Below are 18,482 nucleotides of genomic sequence, written 5' to 3'. Positions count from 1 at the left end.
AAAACAGAAATGAAATCGTTCTATGCCATTATATTGAATTTGGAACTCTATTTATATTGAATTATCGTTTATTTCAGATTGTAAAATTTATAATAAGTATATTTTCGTTGTCAATTTCTAAATGTGATTATTAGAATTGAAATATAAATTTATAATGAACTGAAGCTTGCTTTTTATTTTACCTGCCTACTGAAATATCTACATATTCTACGTAATATAGATGGCTCCTCTAGTGTTGCCATGGGCGGCAGTGATCGCCTTCCCTGAATCGGGCCCTGCTGGTCTTTCTATTTGATTACGAAACCCGTTAATATATTTTATCGATTGAAATAAAAACACATTAGGTACTTTAAAATAGATTTTATTAAACTATTATCATTTCAGCATTATAAAAGTGCCAAAAATATCAATTTTATTTATAAACTATGTGCACACAATAAATTAATAAACTTATACACCTATAGGTCACCATTAGCTAATCATAAGAGTTTAACTGCCACACTCAGAGTCATTTAATGGTTACTAAACCCAGTCCTTAGCAATTGTTTTCGATACAAAATCGTTACTAAGGAATAGTTTAAGTAATCATTGAATGTCTCTGAGTGCGGCAGTAATACAGTTCAAAGCATATAACTGTAAGTTTTCAATTTCATGGAAAATGGCAATATTTTCTAACTAGTATGCTTTTCTATTGATAAAATTGAAAAGCATACTATGGTAAAGGTAACAAGGAGTTTCTAATTAGCATTATTTTTCACTTCACATTTTAACAGGTTGGACTATTTGGTGCCTAGTACAATATTGCAAAGTCTTTCAGACTACAACTAAATACTTAACGAAAGTCATTCTTATTGCTCAAGAATTAAAGGCTCCCAACGCAGCTGCCTTTATAAGGTTCTTTTTTATAAAATATCTGAAATAAACTGGTATTTCTTAATATTTTTACAGGTTTGCCTTATAGACAATAGATTCTTTATGGAATCTGATTAACGTAATATAAATAGTCTAACTGAATACAGGTCATGTATGAGGTATAAAAATCATCCCATCGAAATCCCTTCAGTAATTTTGCATGATTAACAGATATTCTATAATAACTTTTGTGACAAACACAAAATTTCTTTATTTGTTTAAAATTCTCTAAATTTACATTTTTAAATACTACACATACAAAATAAAATAATATTTAAAAATATAAAAATAGGAGCCGACCAGTAGTGGGTGTATGGTCCAAGCCACCGGTGACAAACAAACACAAAATTAATTATTATGTTACCAGCTTACTCACGTTACTATTTGACAAGAAACTCAATTAGTTTCAAACCATGCTACAGGCTCATATTCATACGCAGCATTTTGCGATATACGACTCGGCGGCTGTCGCGCTGTTAGTAGTCGAGTTCCTCGTCAAACACGTGAGCCAATATTAACATAATATTTAATTAACAGATATTACTGATTTTTTAATAATTCGATTTAATGTACATCAATAGACATCTAAAACTTAAATTGTCACACACAAAAGTTAATAATTTATCGTTTAATAATCAAGCAAATCTGCACATTTTAAAAGTCCATTTCCCTAATGCAGCGTACAGGATTTTACAAAATATAAGGATTTATTGTCCGAGATCCATTAAGTATACATTTACACAATATATTATCACTCCCTAAAAACTTCGTACCCTACCTGCACCATACATAATCTCCCTCTCAAATTGTTCCGCTTTCAAAGTCCCATCAATACTAACACAGTTCTGGTTAAACACACTATATGCAGACACTTCTCCCTTCTTCCTCGGTCTTGTCCGAGTGTTGAGATAGATACCTATTAATACGGTTATTACGAAGTACACCGCACCAAACTGTAGGTGAATGAACACTGCCCAGAATACCGCCCATAAACATAGGTATACTGTCCATCTGATCATACAATGTCTCCATGATTCTTCAGGCTCTTCAATTGATTCTACTTCGCTCACTTCGGAGACTACATCATTGATTTCTTCTACTGTGTGGTCTGTTGGTGGTGGCTGCTCATCTTCCAACTGTAATTACATTTAATATTTATTGATTATTACAGTGGCGTAGCGTAGTGGGGGCGGCAGGGGCGGCCCGCCCCGGGCGGCACTTTTTAGGGGGCGGCACATTTTAAACAATAAATAATAAAAATATTTTGTAAATATTTCAACCATTTTATATTTCTTTCGCAACTAGAGATCGGAGAAAGTAGTGATAGTGGGGATGGAACCTTTAACGAGTGGTCCTGCCCCGAGAGGGAACCTTTAGATAGAGTCGACTGTATAAATTTGGACCGATTAAAATGAGCCTACTCTTTAGGCGTAGTCCCGAAATCATGGAAGACGGCCTTGGTCCACCCGATCCCTAAACAAAAACCGGCCAAGTGCGAGTCGGACTCGCCCATGAAGGGTTCCGTAGCAGCAAGTAGATAACATAATATAAAAGTTGTAAAATAACTTGGTTTTACATAGTGTTTGTATGAACGACAAAGTTATATTTGCGGTTTTTGAAAATGTTTTATTTCTTAAAAACTAATAATGATATCTGGTTCAAACCAATTTTCGTTGTTAGTTTCTATTGAAATCTACAGCATATATTTATTTTTGTTTTCTCCTTCTCATATTTTAAAAGTTAGAGGGGGGGGGGACACTCATTTTTCCACTTTAGAAGCGTCTAACTTTCAAACGGTTAATTTTGACGAAAAATGGTTTTAAAAACCTTAATGTCTTTTTTAAAGACCTATCCATAGACACCCATTATGGATATGATAGCTGTTTTTTTTTTGAATCAGTTCCATGTATGCAGTGCCCCCTTTTAATTTTTAAATTTATTAATTTTTATTCAAAATTCGAATAGCGGTTACCGAAATACATCAACCCTCAAAGTTTCAAATATGTAGGCCCAACGACATACGGACGGACGGACGGACGGACGGACAGACAGACAGACAGACAGACATGACGAATCTATAAGGGTTCCGTTTTTTGCCATTTGGCTACGGAACCCTAAAAAGGCGATAGAACAAGTCCGTCGAACTACAGACCGATAGCCATAACTTCCCTCTTCTCGAAAATAATGGAATCCATTATTAACTGCCCGCTCTTGCGGTACATAGAGGATCACCAGCTACTCAGTGACCAGCAATACGGTTATCGTAAAGGTCGATGGGTTGGGGATCTTCTGGTTTACCTGACACACCGTTGGGCACAGGCGATCGAATCTAAGGGGGAAGCGTTGGTAGTTAGCTTGGACGTGGCGAAAGCCTTCGACCGGGTTTGGCATAAACGCTTCTTTCGAAGCTTTCTTCCTATGGTCTTCCCGAATGAATGGGTCTACTGCTTCCTTGCAGACAGAAGCATTAAGGTCGTTGTCGACGGGGAATGCTCCGACTCTCTGTCTGTAAACGCAGGTGTCCCTCAAGGCTGTGTGCTATCACCTACCTTGTTCCTCCTCCATATCAATGATATGTTGCAAATCAGCAGCATTCATTGTTATGCGGATGACAGTACAGGTGATGCCTATTATACCGGCCGCGCTAACATTTCTCGGGAAAACGTCATCGAGAACCGAAACAGACTTGTGTCTGAAATCGAGACTTCTTTGCGGAGAATCTCAGATTGGGGTGAACTTAATTTGTTCCAGTTTAACCCTACTAAGACACAGGTCGGCGTGTTTAGCCCGGTATTAGAATTGGGATACTTGGCATCAACATTTCGAGCGACGTCCATATCCGTGGCAATCTAGAGGATAAGGCTAAATTATCCTCGAAAAAGCTTGGTGTGCTCAACAGATCAAGCAGTATTTCACTCCAGCCCATCGCCTGCTTCTATATAAGGCGCAGGTTCGGCCCCATATGGAATACTAATCTCATCTGTGGGCGGGGCACCCCAGTACCAGGTTCATCCTCTGGACCGCGTTCAGCGGCGTGCGAATCAGATTGTTGAGTGGCAGGAAATTTAAAACCGACTTGACACTTTGGCAATGCGTAGAGATGTAGCTTCGTTGTACATTATATCGCCTATACCACGGGGAGTGCTCTGATTCATGACTGTTCTCGCCGAAAAGTTCTCTATTATGAATGTATGTAATGTGTAGTATACATTAAATTAAAATACCTAAATAAGGGGCGGCAAAATTGTCTTCCGGGCGACACTCACGCTACGCCACTGGATTATTATGCATTTTTTTTATTATAATTGGGATATTTTTTCAATAAATAGGTGTTCTAGAGAAGTTTTACTATACTTATTATTATTAACTTAGTGGTAAACAATGTGGCTAATGAAGGGCCCTAACTGCGTACAAGAAACCTACTCCCTACAAACTAATTTAAGACTGCATATTGATAATGTGCAATAACATTCTTATTTTATTTTGACTATGATGATCTAACAAGACGTGTCTCGTCAAGGTCGACTACTTTCAAAAATAATAGTTAGTTACTCAAAAAGATGCAATAGTTAAGAATAAAGAACATACCAATAAGACTTCGTCCTCATGTACTTTCCCCATGTCTCGAATTATTTTTGGCACTAAGAAGTTTACTAATTTCTCTTTGGATTCCTCGATCTTCTGCTTGGCGTTCTCAATAAGTTCCTTACGGCGTCTTAGTGCCCGGTACTCCCTTAGTTTAGCCTCCATCCGCACTGCGATAGCTGTTTGAATATTTGTACCTACTGATAAGAAAACAAAGATTGATAAGTAAATTGACTATGTATGATGATATCACGCTAAAATAACCAAAATTACAAGTCTTCAGCAGTACGAACGTAAAGTTTTCATTACGATCATTAAAAGGCTATGTTTTAACTTCATAACTTACGTTGATTAATGAAAGAGGTTATGGGGATTTAGATACAGCTATATAATAGTTGTTTTTAAACTAATAATGGTCTATAACGTCAGCTAAAGATGAAATTAATTGAATTTAATTTCAAAACAAACACGTATTAAATTCAAGTGACAAGTTGCCATTTTTGACATTTGCGCTGTCAGTGCCAAAAATGAACGAATGAAATATAGCTCTGTTCCACAGATTATTAAATGAGTTTGATAGATTTTATGACTTTATTGATATTTAATGCAGTTTCACGGTATGTTTCCGATTTCTATTGTTATATACGCAAACAAAATAAATACTAGGCAATCATTTCAAGTCAATACATATTTTACCGTGATTCTGTTTTGGAAACAGAATTTTCATCCACATGGCAACACAATTCAAGAGCGCGAAGTGTGGATCGATATCCTGTCGTGCCGGAAGTCACTGAAGAAAATGGTTTTTCAGTAAATAAATAAATATCGGGAAAAATAAGCTAAATGGAACATCAATCTGACATGGGCGCTTACGGAGAAAATCCAAATGTCCAGAACAGTGGAAATTATATCACAATAATACCTGTGGATTATTCGAGGCGTGGATATCCCATGCAAGCTGAATATCAATACAAGTAAGTGGCAGAACATTAATAACTTACCAGCTTTATTTACTACGACTACCTTTTATTTAACAGTAATTAATTTAATTTAAGCTATACCATTTGACCATAATTTATGTCCCATTATTTCTTTCAGTGAATTCAGGTCCCGTGAAGAGTACTACAGTGTCCAAAGTCAGAAGTTGCAGGCGGAGGTGAATGCGCACCTCTACTCGGTGTCCCAGAGATTACCGCACCTGTCCTATAGTCCACTAGGCCGCCACAGCGACTGGGACAAACATGACCCTCACAAACCTTTGCAGCCCGACTCTAAAGAGAGCAACAGTTCCGATTCACTTGAGAAAAGTGTCATGGGTAAGTCCGAATATTGGAGTGCCAGTCTCGCATTAAAATGTAAATTAACTAATTTGGCCAACTGGCAATCTGGCCAACTGGCAATCTGGCCAACTGGCCAGAGAAAAATCATTTTATTTTATGAAATACATAATATGTAGACAATTTAAAAAAATACGCTTAATCTTGAAATCAAGTTGAAATTTTGCGAATTCTATACTTAATGTTACTTATAGATATCATACATGAAATACACTGTAACGGCTATTAAATAATTATTCGATTTACATTCAAATATTAGCACTGTAAAGCTGAACAGTATTGTTCGGTTAAACGTGTCGATCTCTTGAACGTGTTACTATACGTAAACGTCATGCCCTTTACAGGATCGAACCTCAGTAGCTGCTCCAACCAGACTGGGTCCAGCAGTATCGCCGCGGGTTCGTTCAGTACTACAGAACCCATTACCAGTGGAGGCAGCTCCTCCAGTGCCATATCTCCGCCATTACCAGGTCTGACTAACAAATATCTTTTAAAAGAGACACCTAAAAATACTCTTTTTATGAAACACGTAGACGAGCAGACGTATTGCACCAGTAATATACATATAGTATAGTAATATATAGTAAGCAATCTCCGCCGCCCATGGACACTTGAAACACCAGAGGCGTTACAAGTACGTTGCCGGCTTTTAGGGGTTAGGAATTTAAGGGTTGTTGGGGAATCGGGGATTGGGAAGGGGGGTAATTGAGCCTCTGGTAACCTCACTCACACAACGAAACATAACGCAAGCGTTGTTTCACGTCGGTTTTCTGTGAGGCCGTGGTATCACTCCGGTCGAGCCGGCCCATTCGTGCTGAAGCATGGCTCTCCCACACTTGAATCTCATAGCATAATGCTTTGACCAGGTTCATCAGGCAGTACAGCATCTTCATCAACAGTCTCCTCGAACCCCGTCACCTGTATCTACCTGATGTCTCGTACTGCAATCATGATGGAGATGAGCTCTGAAGAAATACCGTCACATGTGACTGCGGCACGGTTCCTCAATGCCCTGCTGGCTACTGAGGAGTTGGGCCTCTCGCAGCCGAGCACTAGAAGTTTAGCTGCTAATGTTTTCGCTTTGTGGATGTGCAGTCCTTTGTTAGGTAAGTGTAATCAACTACTGAATAGATGAAGTCATCATCCACTACTGAACTGTGGTGTATTGATAAAATGAGTAATTACCTAATGTAGACCCCATTTTTACATTAAGATGTTTTCTAGTGTAGTTACGAGTAATTAAAATACGAAATACTTATTCTCGCGTTTAAATTTTTTATATGTTTTGGTATTTTCGGCAGTATAATATTCCCTCTTTTAAGCCGTATTTTTAAACATGAATTTCACTGTTTCAGAAATCCAGCTAAAACCTCACCATTGTCCGTGGAGGTTCTGGGCGAACTGGCAGAAGTTGGTACATCGGTACGGCCACGCTTCGGAGTCGAGACTCAATCGCGACCAGCCCGTGTTGCGACTACAGAGGAACGTGTTCTTTCCTAAACATTTAGAAGAAGGAATTAAGTAAGTTTCTTCTAAATATATTCTACTATAGCTTCTGCCAGCGGCTTCACCCGCGGTCCCGTGGGATAAAGAGTGTAATCTGTGTAATTCCAGACCATAATCTACCCGTGTTCCAAATTTCATCCCGATCCCTGCAGCCATTTTGACGTGATTGACAAACATACACACAAACTTACAATTAATATTTTCATTTATGATATTAGTAAGATAATTCAAAAAACTTACGAATTCTGAGATTGGAGACGATTAGTGGAAGATTTAAAGAAAATCCATTAACATTTTTCGTTTAATGTGGGCCGTTTGAATCGAAACCGTGGCTTTGCACAGCAACCGATCAGCCAGCCATTTCAACAAACGAAGATACAGAACGATAAAAAGTGCAACATTCAAAGTATTAACGAACTTCTCGTTCGTCTCTATCTTGCATGCTTTTTAAGTATGTATAGATCTAACTAAAAGTAATTACACCTTTCGTTCCAGGGACTCTCGAATCCAAGAGTTGCTGTACGAAGAGGCTCGTCACAATGTAGTCACCGGGAGGTATCCTCTCGAGAGTGCCCAGGCCGTCATGCTGGGAGGCCTACAAGCTAGGATACAGCTTGGACCGTACGATCCACATCGACACACGGCGAGGTTTTTCAGGTAAGTTGTAGAATACAGTTGTTAAGTAATACTCAAGTTAATAGTACCTAAGTGTTTGAAGTTTAAAATGGAAAAATAAAATAAGACACCATACGCTCCGGAGGTACGGACTACATAGCGGGTTTACCGGGTTTCCTGCTATAAGAGCAGGAGCAGGACCTACGCTCCATTACGTAATTTCACAAAAAAACCAACTGGTTGGGCAGACCTGAATGATTGTATGCTTCTATTTAACTTTAATTTTAACAATTTTTTCAACAATATTTCTCATTCTCTTTTGGTTTAACCATAAAACTTTTCTCTTCAGGGCACAGCAGGACAAGTACTTACCAAAACACGCGCGGTCGGGTCGCTGGGCCGCGCTGCTGCCGGCGGGCCGCAAGGGCAGCCCCGAGGCGCGGCTGCTGGAGCAGGCGCAGCGCCCGCCCGCCGCGCCGCCGCGGAAACTGAGACACAAGTACCTCGCGCACACTAGGACATTACCTACCTACGGGTCAGTTACTACTACCTAGTTAGTGCAATTGTACTGCTTTTTTATGGAATAGGAGGCAAACGAGCAAACGCGTCACCTGATGGTAAGCGATCAGCGCCGCCCATGGACACCCGCAACACCAGAGGAGTCACAGGTGCGTTGCCGGTCTTTTTAAAAAGGAGTATGCTCTTTTCTTGACGGAATGAATACTTATTCTCCTTTTTAAACAGGATACACCAGACACGCTAAACGATATGTTCTTTTTTTATTTAAGCCTGATACCTATTCATACCAATTTTTATAATCACTATCGTGAGACATACTAAATTAACTAAAAATCACGGTTTACTTATGTACATTAATGGAGAAAAGCTCTACTAGTTTCGAGTCACAGAGGGACTCTTCGTAATGAGCAGCGTGCACAGACGCGGCTGCTCCTACTTTGTCCTCTGTGACTAGAAACTAATAGAGTTTTACTCCATTAATATACGTGAGTAAACCGTGATTTTTAGTAAATTCATATGAATTTTGGGATTCATTGTAAAATGGGTGTACATTTTTCGATGGTTTATTTAAAACAAACGTGATTTGAATAATGTTTATAAACTATTTTCTTTTACCCTTAGAGCGGCGTTCTTCCAAGGCCAGATCGAGCAGCCAGTGCGGAGTCTCACCAGCTTGCTCACCCATGAAGACATCCCAGTGCTCGTTGCTGTAAACTCCAACGGAGTCTACGTCATCGATGATACTGAAAGCGTGAGTATTTACTTTCCTTATAACATCTACTTAATTTAGAATTCGGTTAATGTGGTTATAGGTCAGTAACTAATTCTTCAGAATACTTTTTATTTATCATGAGATAAATAGAGGTCTCCCCATTTAATAACATATTTCAGGATCTACTTAGCTTAGAATTCGGTTAATACGGCATAGGTAAGTACTATTTCAGAATATTTGTTTTTTATCATGAGATAATCAGAGCTTCAACCATTTAACAACATATATATTTTTTTAAATTTGATGATCGATCTGCAAAGCATCCCCATACTTCATTACTGCACATATTTCTTCCTAACTGCACGATGTAGCAGATTCGATTCCCGTACGCAAGATCCCTTTATGTGATCCACAAATTGTTGTTTCGGGTGTTATGTGTATGTGAACTTGTATGTTTGTAAACGCACACACGATACAAGAGAAAATCCTAGTTTGAGGCAATGTTTTTTTTTTTTTTAAAAAAATATATTATTATCAACAATACTTCTTACCTTACAGACGGTATTACTGGGGCTTCTCTACGAAGAGTTGTCCTGGGACTTCGGTCTACCTTCAGACGACGGCGAGGATTGTTTACCATGTCTTTTCCTGCAGTTTATGGTGGTAGAAAATGGACTCCGTGTCTCAAAAATTTTACAGGTAACAACCAATCTTAGTATTTACGTATGCAAATGTTTTTACTGTCTTGGTTTACTTACGTACAATTATGGAGAAAAGCTCTACTAGTTTCGAGTCACAGTGGGATTCATAATCCATGAGAACAAAGCAGGAGCACCCCCGTCTGCGCATGCCGCTCATGATGAAGAGTCCCTTTCTGATTCGAAACTAGTAGAGCTTTTCTTCATTAATGTATGTGAGAAAACCATAATTTTTATTTAATTTAGTATGTCTCACGATAGTTATTATAAAAATAAAGATTTTAATGTCATTTCGTTTTCATTTGGATTAAAATAAAAAAATAAAATCTTTTTATTTCAGACGTATTAGGACCATAAATTTTCCAGCCATTATCATCATTATATTATCGTTACATTTATATCATTATCATCATCATTACATTATATTATTAATTTATTATATTATAGTATCGTATCGTATTATTATTGTTTTTCATTAAATTTAAGTATCATAATTAATTTAAAACATTAGTTTAAGTCATAATTTTTCAAAACATAAATTTAAATCATAATTATTAAAAAAATAACATTAATTTAAGATTAATTTAGGATTAACATAATATCGAAATACAAATGTATTTCAGGTATTCTCAAAACAAGCTATAATGATGGACACACTCATTGAACACTTCGCGGGCGAGTACCGCAAGCGACTCGGGCAGGAGACGCCGAGTGATCACGCTAACTACGATTACCATTCCGGTATGTTGCGATTTAACATAATACTATATAATATGTTTAGCCATTACCAAAATAGAAAAACTGTAATAGGTAGGTACATTGGCACGACTGCACGATTGGTGCGGTGGCTAGGCTACCGACTACCAGAATACTAATGTGGGGCAAAGCTTCTTGAAAGAAAAAATACATTAAACCAAAAACCGAAGAAATTGTGCGGGTTAATGAACCGGTATCAATCGGGTTGATGAATTGTTGGGGATTGGGAAGATTGGGAAGGGGGGTAATTGGGTCTCCGGTAACCTCACTCACACAACGAAACACCCCACAAGCTTTGTTTCACGTCGGTTTTCTGTGAGGCCGTATAACTTCGGTCGAGACGGCCCATTCCTGCCGAAGCATGGCTCTCCCACGCTTAAGCCCACTGATACTCGTCGATACACATTTTATGATGTTCACAAAATCTGAACATGTTCCCTAGTATTATAGACGTCTTTAAATCCCACAAAGCCTCTCTATTTCCAGATTCTGGCAGCATATCCCTTCCTCCGCTATCAAGACCAGATTCTCCTCAAAGAAGACTAGCCAACAAGCTATCTCGTTTAGCTCTAGCTACGCATGACGGCAGAGGAAATCTATTAGGTGGAGCTGGAGATTGGAATACAGACCTGAATTATCCACGCCCTTCATGGATATTACCTAAGCATTAGAATGGAAGGGATTTAGAAAAATGTAATATATAATAGTCTAACTGCATTTTGTAAGTATACCGTATGGAGAAACCTCTTATGACTTAATTTAAACCACATATTTGTTATCATCTTGGCTGACAATATACGAAAAAATTGCGAAATAGACCCAGTAGTTAAGCCAAAAAGTGCATTATTTCTTTGAGCTAATTTGAACACTGAAATAAAAAATAGGCGAAATAGACCCAGTAGTTAAGCCAATAAGTTAATTATTTTCTTTGAGCTAATTTGAACACTCTTTACAAATACGGTTCTTTACAAATTATAACAGCCTACAACATTACAGATTTTCTGTGGTCATGGCACATGGAGCTGTTCACACAGAATTTTAAACTTGATTAATTTCATTATTGATGAGTACTACTTGTAGTTTCATTTAAATCATATGAGTGATCTCCATACTGTATATGAAGTATTTTTTCTTTTCGATCATGTTGTACTGATGGTGTTCACAAATGGTGGTATTTTCTGTATAATAAAGTTGGAAGAAACATGATTAGAAGATCAGTATTATCAGACCTAGGGCGCTGATGATGTAAGCAGGTTAAATTTTATACTAGAGTAAATTGTTTTAGGCTTTGTATATCCGAAGGCTTAGTACGAGTTTGTTTTACGTTAAATGAAAAGTAAACTCGTGTTAAGGGTACAGAGCCTGTAGCCAAATGGCTTTTAGCGCTTGTCTACTTGTAGAGTAGAAAACTAAATTGTATAGGATTGACGTAAATTTTGACACTTGTCAGTGTCATCCCCGTACATTGAGTTTTCTACTCTCTCTGTAGACAAGCAAAGCGACATTTGGCTAGAGGCTCTGGTGTATCTTGGGCAGATATGCCTATACAGGGACGACTTTTTTATGAGTTAACATCTCGGAACTTAGTCAGTGAACTACAGTTATGAGCCAGGGTCTTCAACTAACAAGTCGTCGTTCCCAGTTTTGTTTGGGTTAATTGTGAATCTCATTACGCAAAGTAAGGACTGCCCTTTATCTCTCTTATTTATAAATTGGAGGAAATAATTTCAGCCAAACACATTTATTTGCTGTTTATGTATGTATGTCAATTTGAATTGCGTAATGGAAGTATAGATATTGTGTTTGTAAATATGGAAAGTGTGGTTTTATGAAGACGCACATTTATAATATCTAGATATTCTATAATAAGTAAATATAGGTACCTACTTAAAATACCTAGTGATCAAAAACTGAGAGTTACGGGTCTGATCGATAAATAAAACCAAGTTATAATTATAAAATTTGTATGTAAATGTCATAAAGTTGTTGTAAATTGTAAATAAAATCCCCCATTTTTATTAAATGTGTTTTAATGTTAGAAATCCAATAAAGATAAAATGAATAACATAATTATTTATAACTATAAGTGCTATTATAATAAAATATAAAAACATAACGTCGTACATATACGCATAGTGCCGTATGATTGCTAGGTGTGGGCCTTAGCTACGGTTTCGCATTTGAAGGGGCTTCAAAAAGACAGCCTCAACAGTTGAAGATTTTGTACTATAACTACCGTGAGATATTATTTTAGGTTTTATCATCATCATCAGCCAAGAGACGTCCACTGTTAAACAAAGGCCTCCTCTTAGTCTTCCACGTAGAACGACAAGGTTACTCTGTATAATGCACTCTGTACTAAGGCTGTACGGTCTAGTTACTCCGACAACTGTACAACGAGATTACTCGACTAATTTCAAGCCACACTAAGGGCCCATGATCACGAGCAACACGCATGGTGACGCACTCGTTAAGCGTCGTACACATAACGACTTTTCAGCTACGTGAGTAAGATGTACACACGCGGCTATACATTACCAGTTTACATGGTCTCACTTAATATAATCTTTTCGAATATTCGACGGTTCAATTTATACTGGTTTTGTATAGTTTTATGTGTACACCTTAATTAATTAAGGGCCAAGTTATGCCAACTATTACTATTATATAAAAATAAGTCGGGTTTTCCTTCCTGACGCTAAAACTCCAGAACGCTCGAACTGATTTCCACAGTTTTGCATTCGTTGGAAATATCTCAGACTCCGTTAGGTTTATTAGGCAAAGAAAATTCGGGAAAACTTCAAGAGAAAAGCAGGAAAATGGGAAAATCATTGGTGGCGAAACGGAGTTCGCCAGGTGTGCTAGTAGTTATTCAATATCCTTTTCTGTCCCTTTCATTTCGGTGGTGAAGGTATGTCGCTCTGTTGTACTCCTGGAGTAGCGGGTGTTTGTCCAGGTAGTCCAGCAGGGCCCTGAATCTAGGGCCGGATAAGTCTCGGTGGCGCGTCAGCCTCACCTCCAATGCATGTACTTTGAACGATAGTTCCGCACTGTGAATGAGGTAAATACTTATTAGGAATGTATTTTACGTTGATTAGTTCGCTGGAACGCCTGCATCGCCTGAGTCAATGGCAATTAAATTGTCCCATAGTCTCTGCCTACCCTTAGGTTATGTATGCCGTTTAAAAGTGGGTGCTACATTAAAAAATGCTTGTTGCCAATTAAAATCCCTTTGTGGATCAAAATCAAAAGACGTGTCTATATGTATGAGAACTGAGTAAAATTTTGAGAATGAAATTCAATTTTTACTTGAAATTTTATTGATAGTATACATACCTCGCAGTGAAGTAAGCGCTCTCCTTTTCTGGCGTGAGGATGAACTGGTTGGCCAAATACCAGAGCCTCTTCGTTTTGTATTCAGCATTGAACTGAAAAATTAACGCAAATTCAATAGGACACAATTAATTGCTGGATAGGACGACACCTAAAGGCTTACTACGATACATCTAACTCGAAGTACAATAATATTTCTAAAAGATACTGTAAAACAACTAAAAACGAAATCTGAAACTAAGGTAAAACTGTTTTTATAGGATAGAGGGCTACAAGCAGATGGATCACGATAAGCGATTAGCGATCCCATGGACACCCACAAAATTAGAGAAATTACAAGGGCGTTGCTAGGTAAAACAACGAATTATAAATATGACCTACATTGAAGGCTTCTAAATGATAATAATACCTTATCAAATCTCTCTTGCACCAAATTCTGTCTGATTAGCTGTTTGGCTTTGAAGTCGTTGATGCACTGTTCTCTGATCAGCGTAGCTTCCTTCACGGACATTTGAGAGCCTGTGCCATGTCCCGAACCGAACATACGAGCGAGGTATGGAGCGAGAGGATCGATCTCAGCTTCCTTCTCTCTCTCTGTCACTTCAGCTTTTTGGATTTCCTGGAAATACATCGAAAGGTCTTTAGATGCATATTTTTGTGATTTAGGGCTATTTGCTGATCCGGAACTGCGGTAAACGCAAAAAGTTACCGGGGCTCCGGTTTAAAGCAGGAGCAGGAACGGGGTGGTTTTTAGTCAGTATAAGTCTCACACTCCCTCTCGCGTCACCCAAGGCGGGAGAAGTCATTAGATAATTTCCGCGCCTCAAAAAGGCTATACTATCTAGTAGTGTGATTGATCTCAATATAGGACCTATATTTGCCCAAGCAGAAGATTACATACATAAAATTCGAAAAACTGGATACTAATACAAATACACTAGATATTTATAGCAATAATTCACCCAACTGTACAGTCTGTATGGAGAACCAAAATATCTACAAATAGAAGTGCCAAAAATAAAACAAAACTATCATATTTGACTCTTACCCTCTCAGTCCAGCCTTTCTTCGCAGCCTCATTCCTCTCGGTATCAAAGAGAGCGACGTACAATATTGGTTCCTTCAGTTCACGGTGTCTTTGTCGCAGGTAGCTGTTCACATCTGTCTCCCGATCTCTAATGTGCTTCGTGGTTTGATATTCCCAGTCTATGTTCTCACAGAGGGCGTAGTACACGTCTAGAGGGCGAGGTGGATCGGCATTCGGATCCGCCTAGAATGGAAGTTATTAGGGCACCTTAGTAATACGTTTTAATTTGTATACAGATTTATGCTTTATTGCTTTTATCTTTAGAAGCGTTTTTGCTGTGTACCAACTTCTGGCTGATTGATTTACTCTCATCGTTGTGTTGCGTTGTGTGAGTAAGGTTACCGGAGGCCCAATTATCCCTCTGCCCAATCTTCCCAATCTTCGATTCCCCAACTATCGTTAAATTCCTAACCCCCACAAGGCCGGCAACGCACTTGCAACGCCTCTGGTGTTTTGGCTATCCAAAGGCGGCGGTCGTAATTGCTTACCATCAGTTAATCCGTAAGCTTGTTTACCCCCTTAAACCATAAAAAAATCGTCATAGGTGAGCGCTTTACCAAATATAAACGATATACGACAAACGACAGTTGATGATGTGAAAACGCAAATATTTTTTGTCACTTATACCTAAGGATTTTGAAATAGTATTCTAATTTAACAACACTCACAATGTAACCAGAAGTTTTATCCGGATAGAACAGGATTTTCCCACCAGTTTCTGCTAAGTTCGGTTTGATGAAACTTCTGGTGTCGTTCGTGACAAAATTGTACGCGTATTGGTACAAGAGCTCTATAGTATTGTCCTGAATGTGGAAGATCTTCTTCCAAATGTCCTTATTGGCTGGTTTGTCATAGTTTCGACTGTAAGTCTCTGTGATGTCCTTCACTTGACGTTTTGGCTCGAGTTTTGTTCCTTCTGTGTAGACTATTATTCGGGATTCCAATCTGTAATTATATGAGATATATAATTATATAGTCAATAAGTTTTTAATATCGTGCCTTGGTGGCCCGAAGATTTAACTCGAAAAAGTACTTTTTAAGATTATTTTCACTGACAAACGGTGAATGAAAATGAATGCGATGAGGAAACTAAGCTAAGCTTATAAGCGTGATCGAGCAATCAATGCTCAAACTTTCTCCATCCCAAAGAAGCCCTTGGTCCAATCTATAACACAACACTCTATAAGTGGCCACTTATACTGTTGATGTGTAATATGAGGTTATTTATAAAAGATATTTATGGTCTTTAACATACACCAAAAATCTACCATCAATGCAACAGAAGAATCTACCAACCATTTGGTAGAGGTTATTATAATTAAACCAACAACAAGCTAACCTGTCATCTCGATCTTTGTAATGTTCTTCAAACGTTAGAGGAGTGCACACCAGCTTCAAGAGGTGGTCCAGTCGAGGGTAGTAGTTGAACTCCATCACGCGGTTGCCCTCCACTGAACAAGGTGGAGCGTCCATGGCGTATGAATGCTCTGCGGGTGAAGAGCAATGGTTACAGAGGAAAATAATACATACATATATCGTCACGCCTTTAATCCCCGAAGGGGTAGGCAGAGGTGCACATATGGCACGTAATGCCACTGTACAATGCACACCCACTTTTCACAATTTATGTTGTAAGTCCCATGTAATAGGTGGTGAGCCTATTGCCATATACCGGGCACATTTCCAGACTCCGTGCTACCACTGAGAAATTTTCGAAAAACCGAAAAAAGCCCTGTAAAAATATATAATCCAATACATAATATACCGGCTCTGAGAATTGAACTCCTGATTTGCCGTGCTCAGTAATTGTGCTTGCGATCAATTAATCAATGAACAGTTAATTGTGAGTTATGGAATACTGGAAGTTAGTCCTGTCTTCAACACCGTGTTTAAAAAAAATACACTACATCACTCTTCAGCCTCGTCATAAAATAAAATCAGTATGTTGAGATGTAAATGAATGACAAGCAAACAAAAATACTTGACAAGTATAATATTATCTAATATATAAAAGTTCCATGTCACAATGTTAGTTACCGTACTCCTCCGAAACGGCTTTACCGATTTTTACCAAATTTTATATGCGTATTCAGTAGGTCTGAGAATCGGCTACTATCTATTTTCTAGAAATAATTTATAAGGCAAAACAACGTTTGCCGGGTCAGCTAGTATATTAGTAAGGATTAAAATCTTACTCAGAAGATGATCTCTCCTGCCGATGAGGAATGTTTCCTTAACCTGCATCGTCACATGATCCAACCTCACAAACTCCATTTTGTCCTCTCTCTGCTTGTACCATTCGTATCTGGAATTATATTTGTTGCGTTTAATATAAACTTACCTATTGACTGCACGGAGCAACTCTTTGTGTGATCCATAAATTGTTGTTTCGGGTCTAGGTGTCATGTGTATGTGAACTTGTGTGTTTGCAAACGCACTCACGACTACGGGATTGCAATCAGGTACAACCTTCAATCCGGCCGGATTCAACCGGAATTAAGTATGTTGCTTTAACTTTGCTGACAATGTACAAAAATAAGCGAACTAGGCCCAATACTTACGCCTAAAAGTGATTTTTTCTGTCTTTGAGCTTATTTGAACACTCTTTACAAATACGGCATTGCAACAACCGCGCCGCATGACTGAAACATTCCTAAACAACCTATGACATTACAGTTCTTCTGTGGTCAACGTACATTGAGAATATAACTTAATGGACATCTTACGTAATCAGAGGAATAGTGAGAGCATAGTCTTCAAATATCTTGACCCGTTTGACGATCCCGTCTTTTTGGGAATATGGCGAGAATTTCTCGAGCAACACCTTCTTGTAGTGGATGACTTTGTGGCTCCCTGGGTAACGCTGTTCGTATTCTGAAATGGAAAAGATTATGACTAGAAAGATTGAAGCATTATGGCACTAGCTAAATGCCGTTTTCAGAACCAGTTAAATGTTGTTAGACTTTTAGGGAACAGAGAGTAAAGTTCCCTAAGCAAAGGAGGATCCTCCGACCAGGCGAGGTGATCAGCCTGGCGGGCTTTCTGCCCAACTGTTGTTCGTTGGGATTTTCTATCCATGTTAATTCGCATGTAAACTTCATATGTGCGATGCAGGATAGTTGTGACGTCATCCATTGATTTGCTCGTCGATAGTCTATGTGCGACTTCTGTCATCTGTCACTTGTTACTTGTCAATGTGTCGCCACAGACTTATGCTATTATACAACTTCATAGCCACTAAACACTCACAAGCTACTTTGGAACGAGTACCTAGCTTTACTGACGGACGGACTGACAGACTATTATTTGTTGACATTTCAAAAGTACCTATTTATGTTTTAGTTGGAATAAATTATTTGCTTTTGACGTTGACTTTGATTCCATCCCAAAATTTAAAGATACCTAAGAAAATTAACATTGTC

At 38.4% G+C, this 18,482-nt stretch overlaps 3 protein-coding genes across 4 annotated transcripts in view; 1 reads left to right on the top strand and 2 right to left on the bottom strand.

Moving 5' to 3' along the window:
* Positions 1-345: 345 nt before the first annotated feature.
* Positions 346-5,011, bottom strand: LOC118275821 (SAYSvFN domain-containing protein 1). The gene is made up of 3 exons (XM_035593910.2): positions 4,844-5,011; positions 4,501-4,697; positions 346-2,048 (listed from the first exon to the last, which is right to left on the bottom strand). The coding sequence occupies exons 2-3, from the start codon at positions 4,660-4,662 to the stop codon at positions 1,671-1,673; spliced, it is 540 nt and encodes a 179-aa protein (XP_035449803.2). The 5' UTR covers positions 4,663-4,697; positions 4,844-5,011; the 3' UTR covers positions 346-1,670.
* Positions 5,012-5,241: 230 nt separating this feature from the next.
* Positions 5,242-12,663, top strand: LOC118275820 (FERM domain-containing protein 8). Its single transcript, XM_050695547.1, has 11 exons — positions 5,242-5,471; positions 5,596-5,813; positions 6,179-6,304; positions 6,701-6,940; positions 7,190-7,355; positions 7,836-7,997; positions 8,305-8,490; positions 9,096-9,225; positions 9,745-9,885; positions 10,508-10,625; positions 11,127-12,663. Exons 1-11 carry the CDS (start codon positions 5,341-5,343, stop codon positions 11,309-11,311), a joined length of 1,803 nt encoding a protein of 600 aa, XP_050551504.1. The 5' UTR covers positions 5,242-5,340; the 3' UTR covers positions 11,312-12,663.
* A 317-nt stretch (positions 12,664-12,980) lies between these two features.
* Positions 12,981-18,482, bottom strand: part of LOC118275458 (dynein regulatory complex subunit 7) — a 144,843-nt gene continuing 139,341 nt past the window's right edge. For both annotated transcript variants that reach the window (XM_035593425.2, XM_050695543.1), the window contains 8 exons: positions 17,787-17,934; positions 17,256-17,365; positions 16,400-16,547; positions 15,729-16,005; positions 15,022-15,243; positions 14,383-14,592; positions 13,977-14,068; positions 12,981-13,690 (listed from right to left, as the gene is read on the bottom strand). In XM_035593425.2, coding sequence (XP_035449318.2) covers positions 13,513-13,690; positions 13,977-14,068; positions 14,383-14,592; positions 15,022-15,243; positions 15,729-16,005; positions 16,400-16,547; positions 17,256-17,365; positions 17,787-17,934 — 1,385 coding nt within the window. In that variant the 3' untranslated portion in view covers positions 12,981-13,512. The remainder of the gene's footprint in view (positions 13,691-13,976; positions 14,069-14,382; positions 14,593-15,021; positions 15,244-15,728; positions 16,006-16,399; positions 16,548-17,255; positions 17,366-17,786; positions 17,935-18,482) is intronic.

Source organism: Spodoptera frugiperda, chromosome 8 (genome assembly GCF_023101765.2).
Source record: "Spodoptera frugiperda isolate SF20-4 chromosome 8, AGI-APGP_CSIRO_Sfru_2.0, whole genome shotgun sequence".
NCBI classification, from domain to species: domain Eukaryota; kingdom Metazoa; phylum Arthropoda; class Insecta; order Lepidoptera; family Noctuidae; genus Spodoptera; species Spodoptera frugiperda.
Note: the sequence above shows the minus strand (reverse complement) of the source record. Positions and strands in the feature narration are given on the sequence as shown.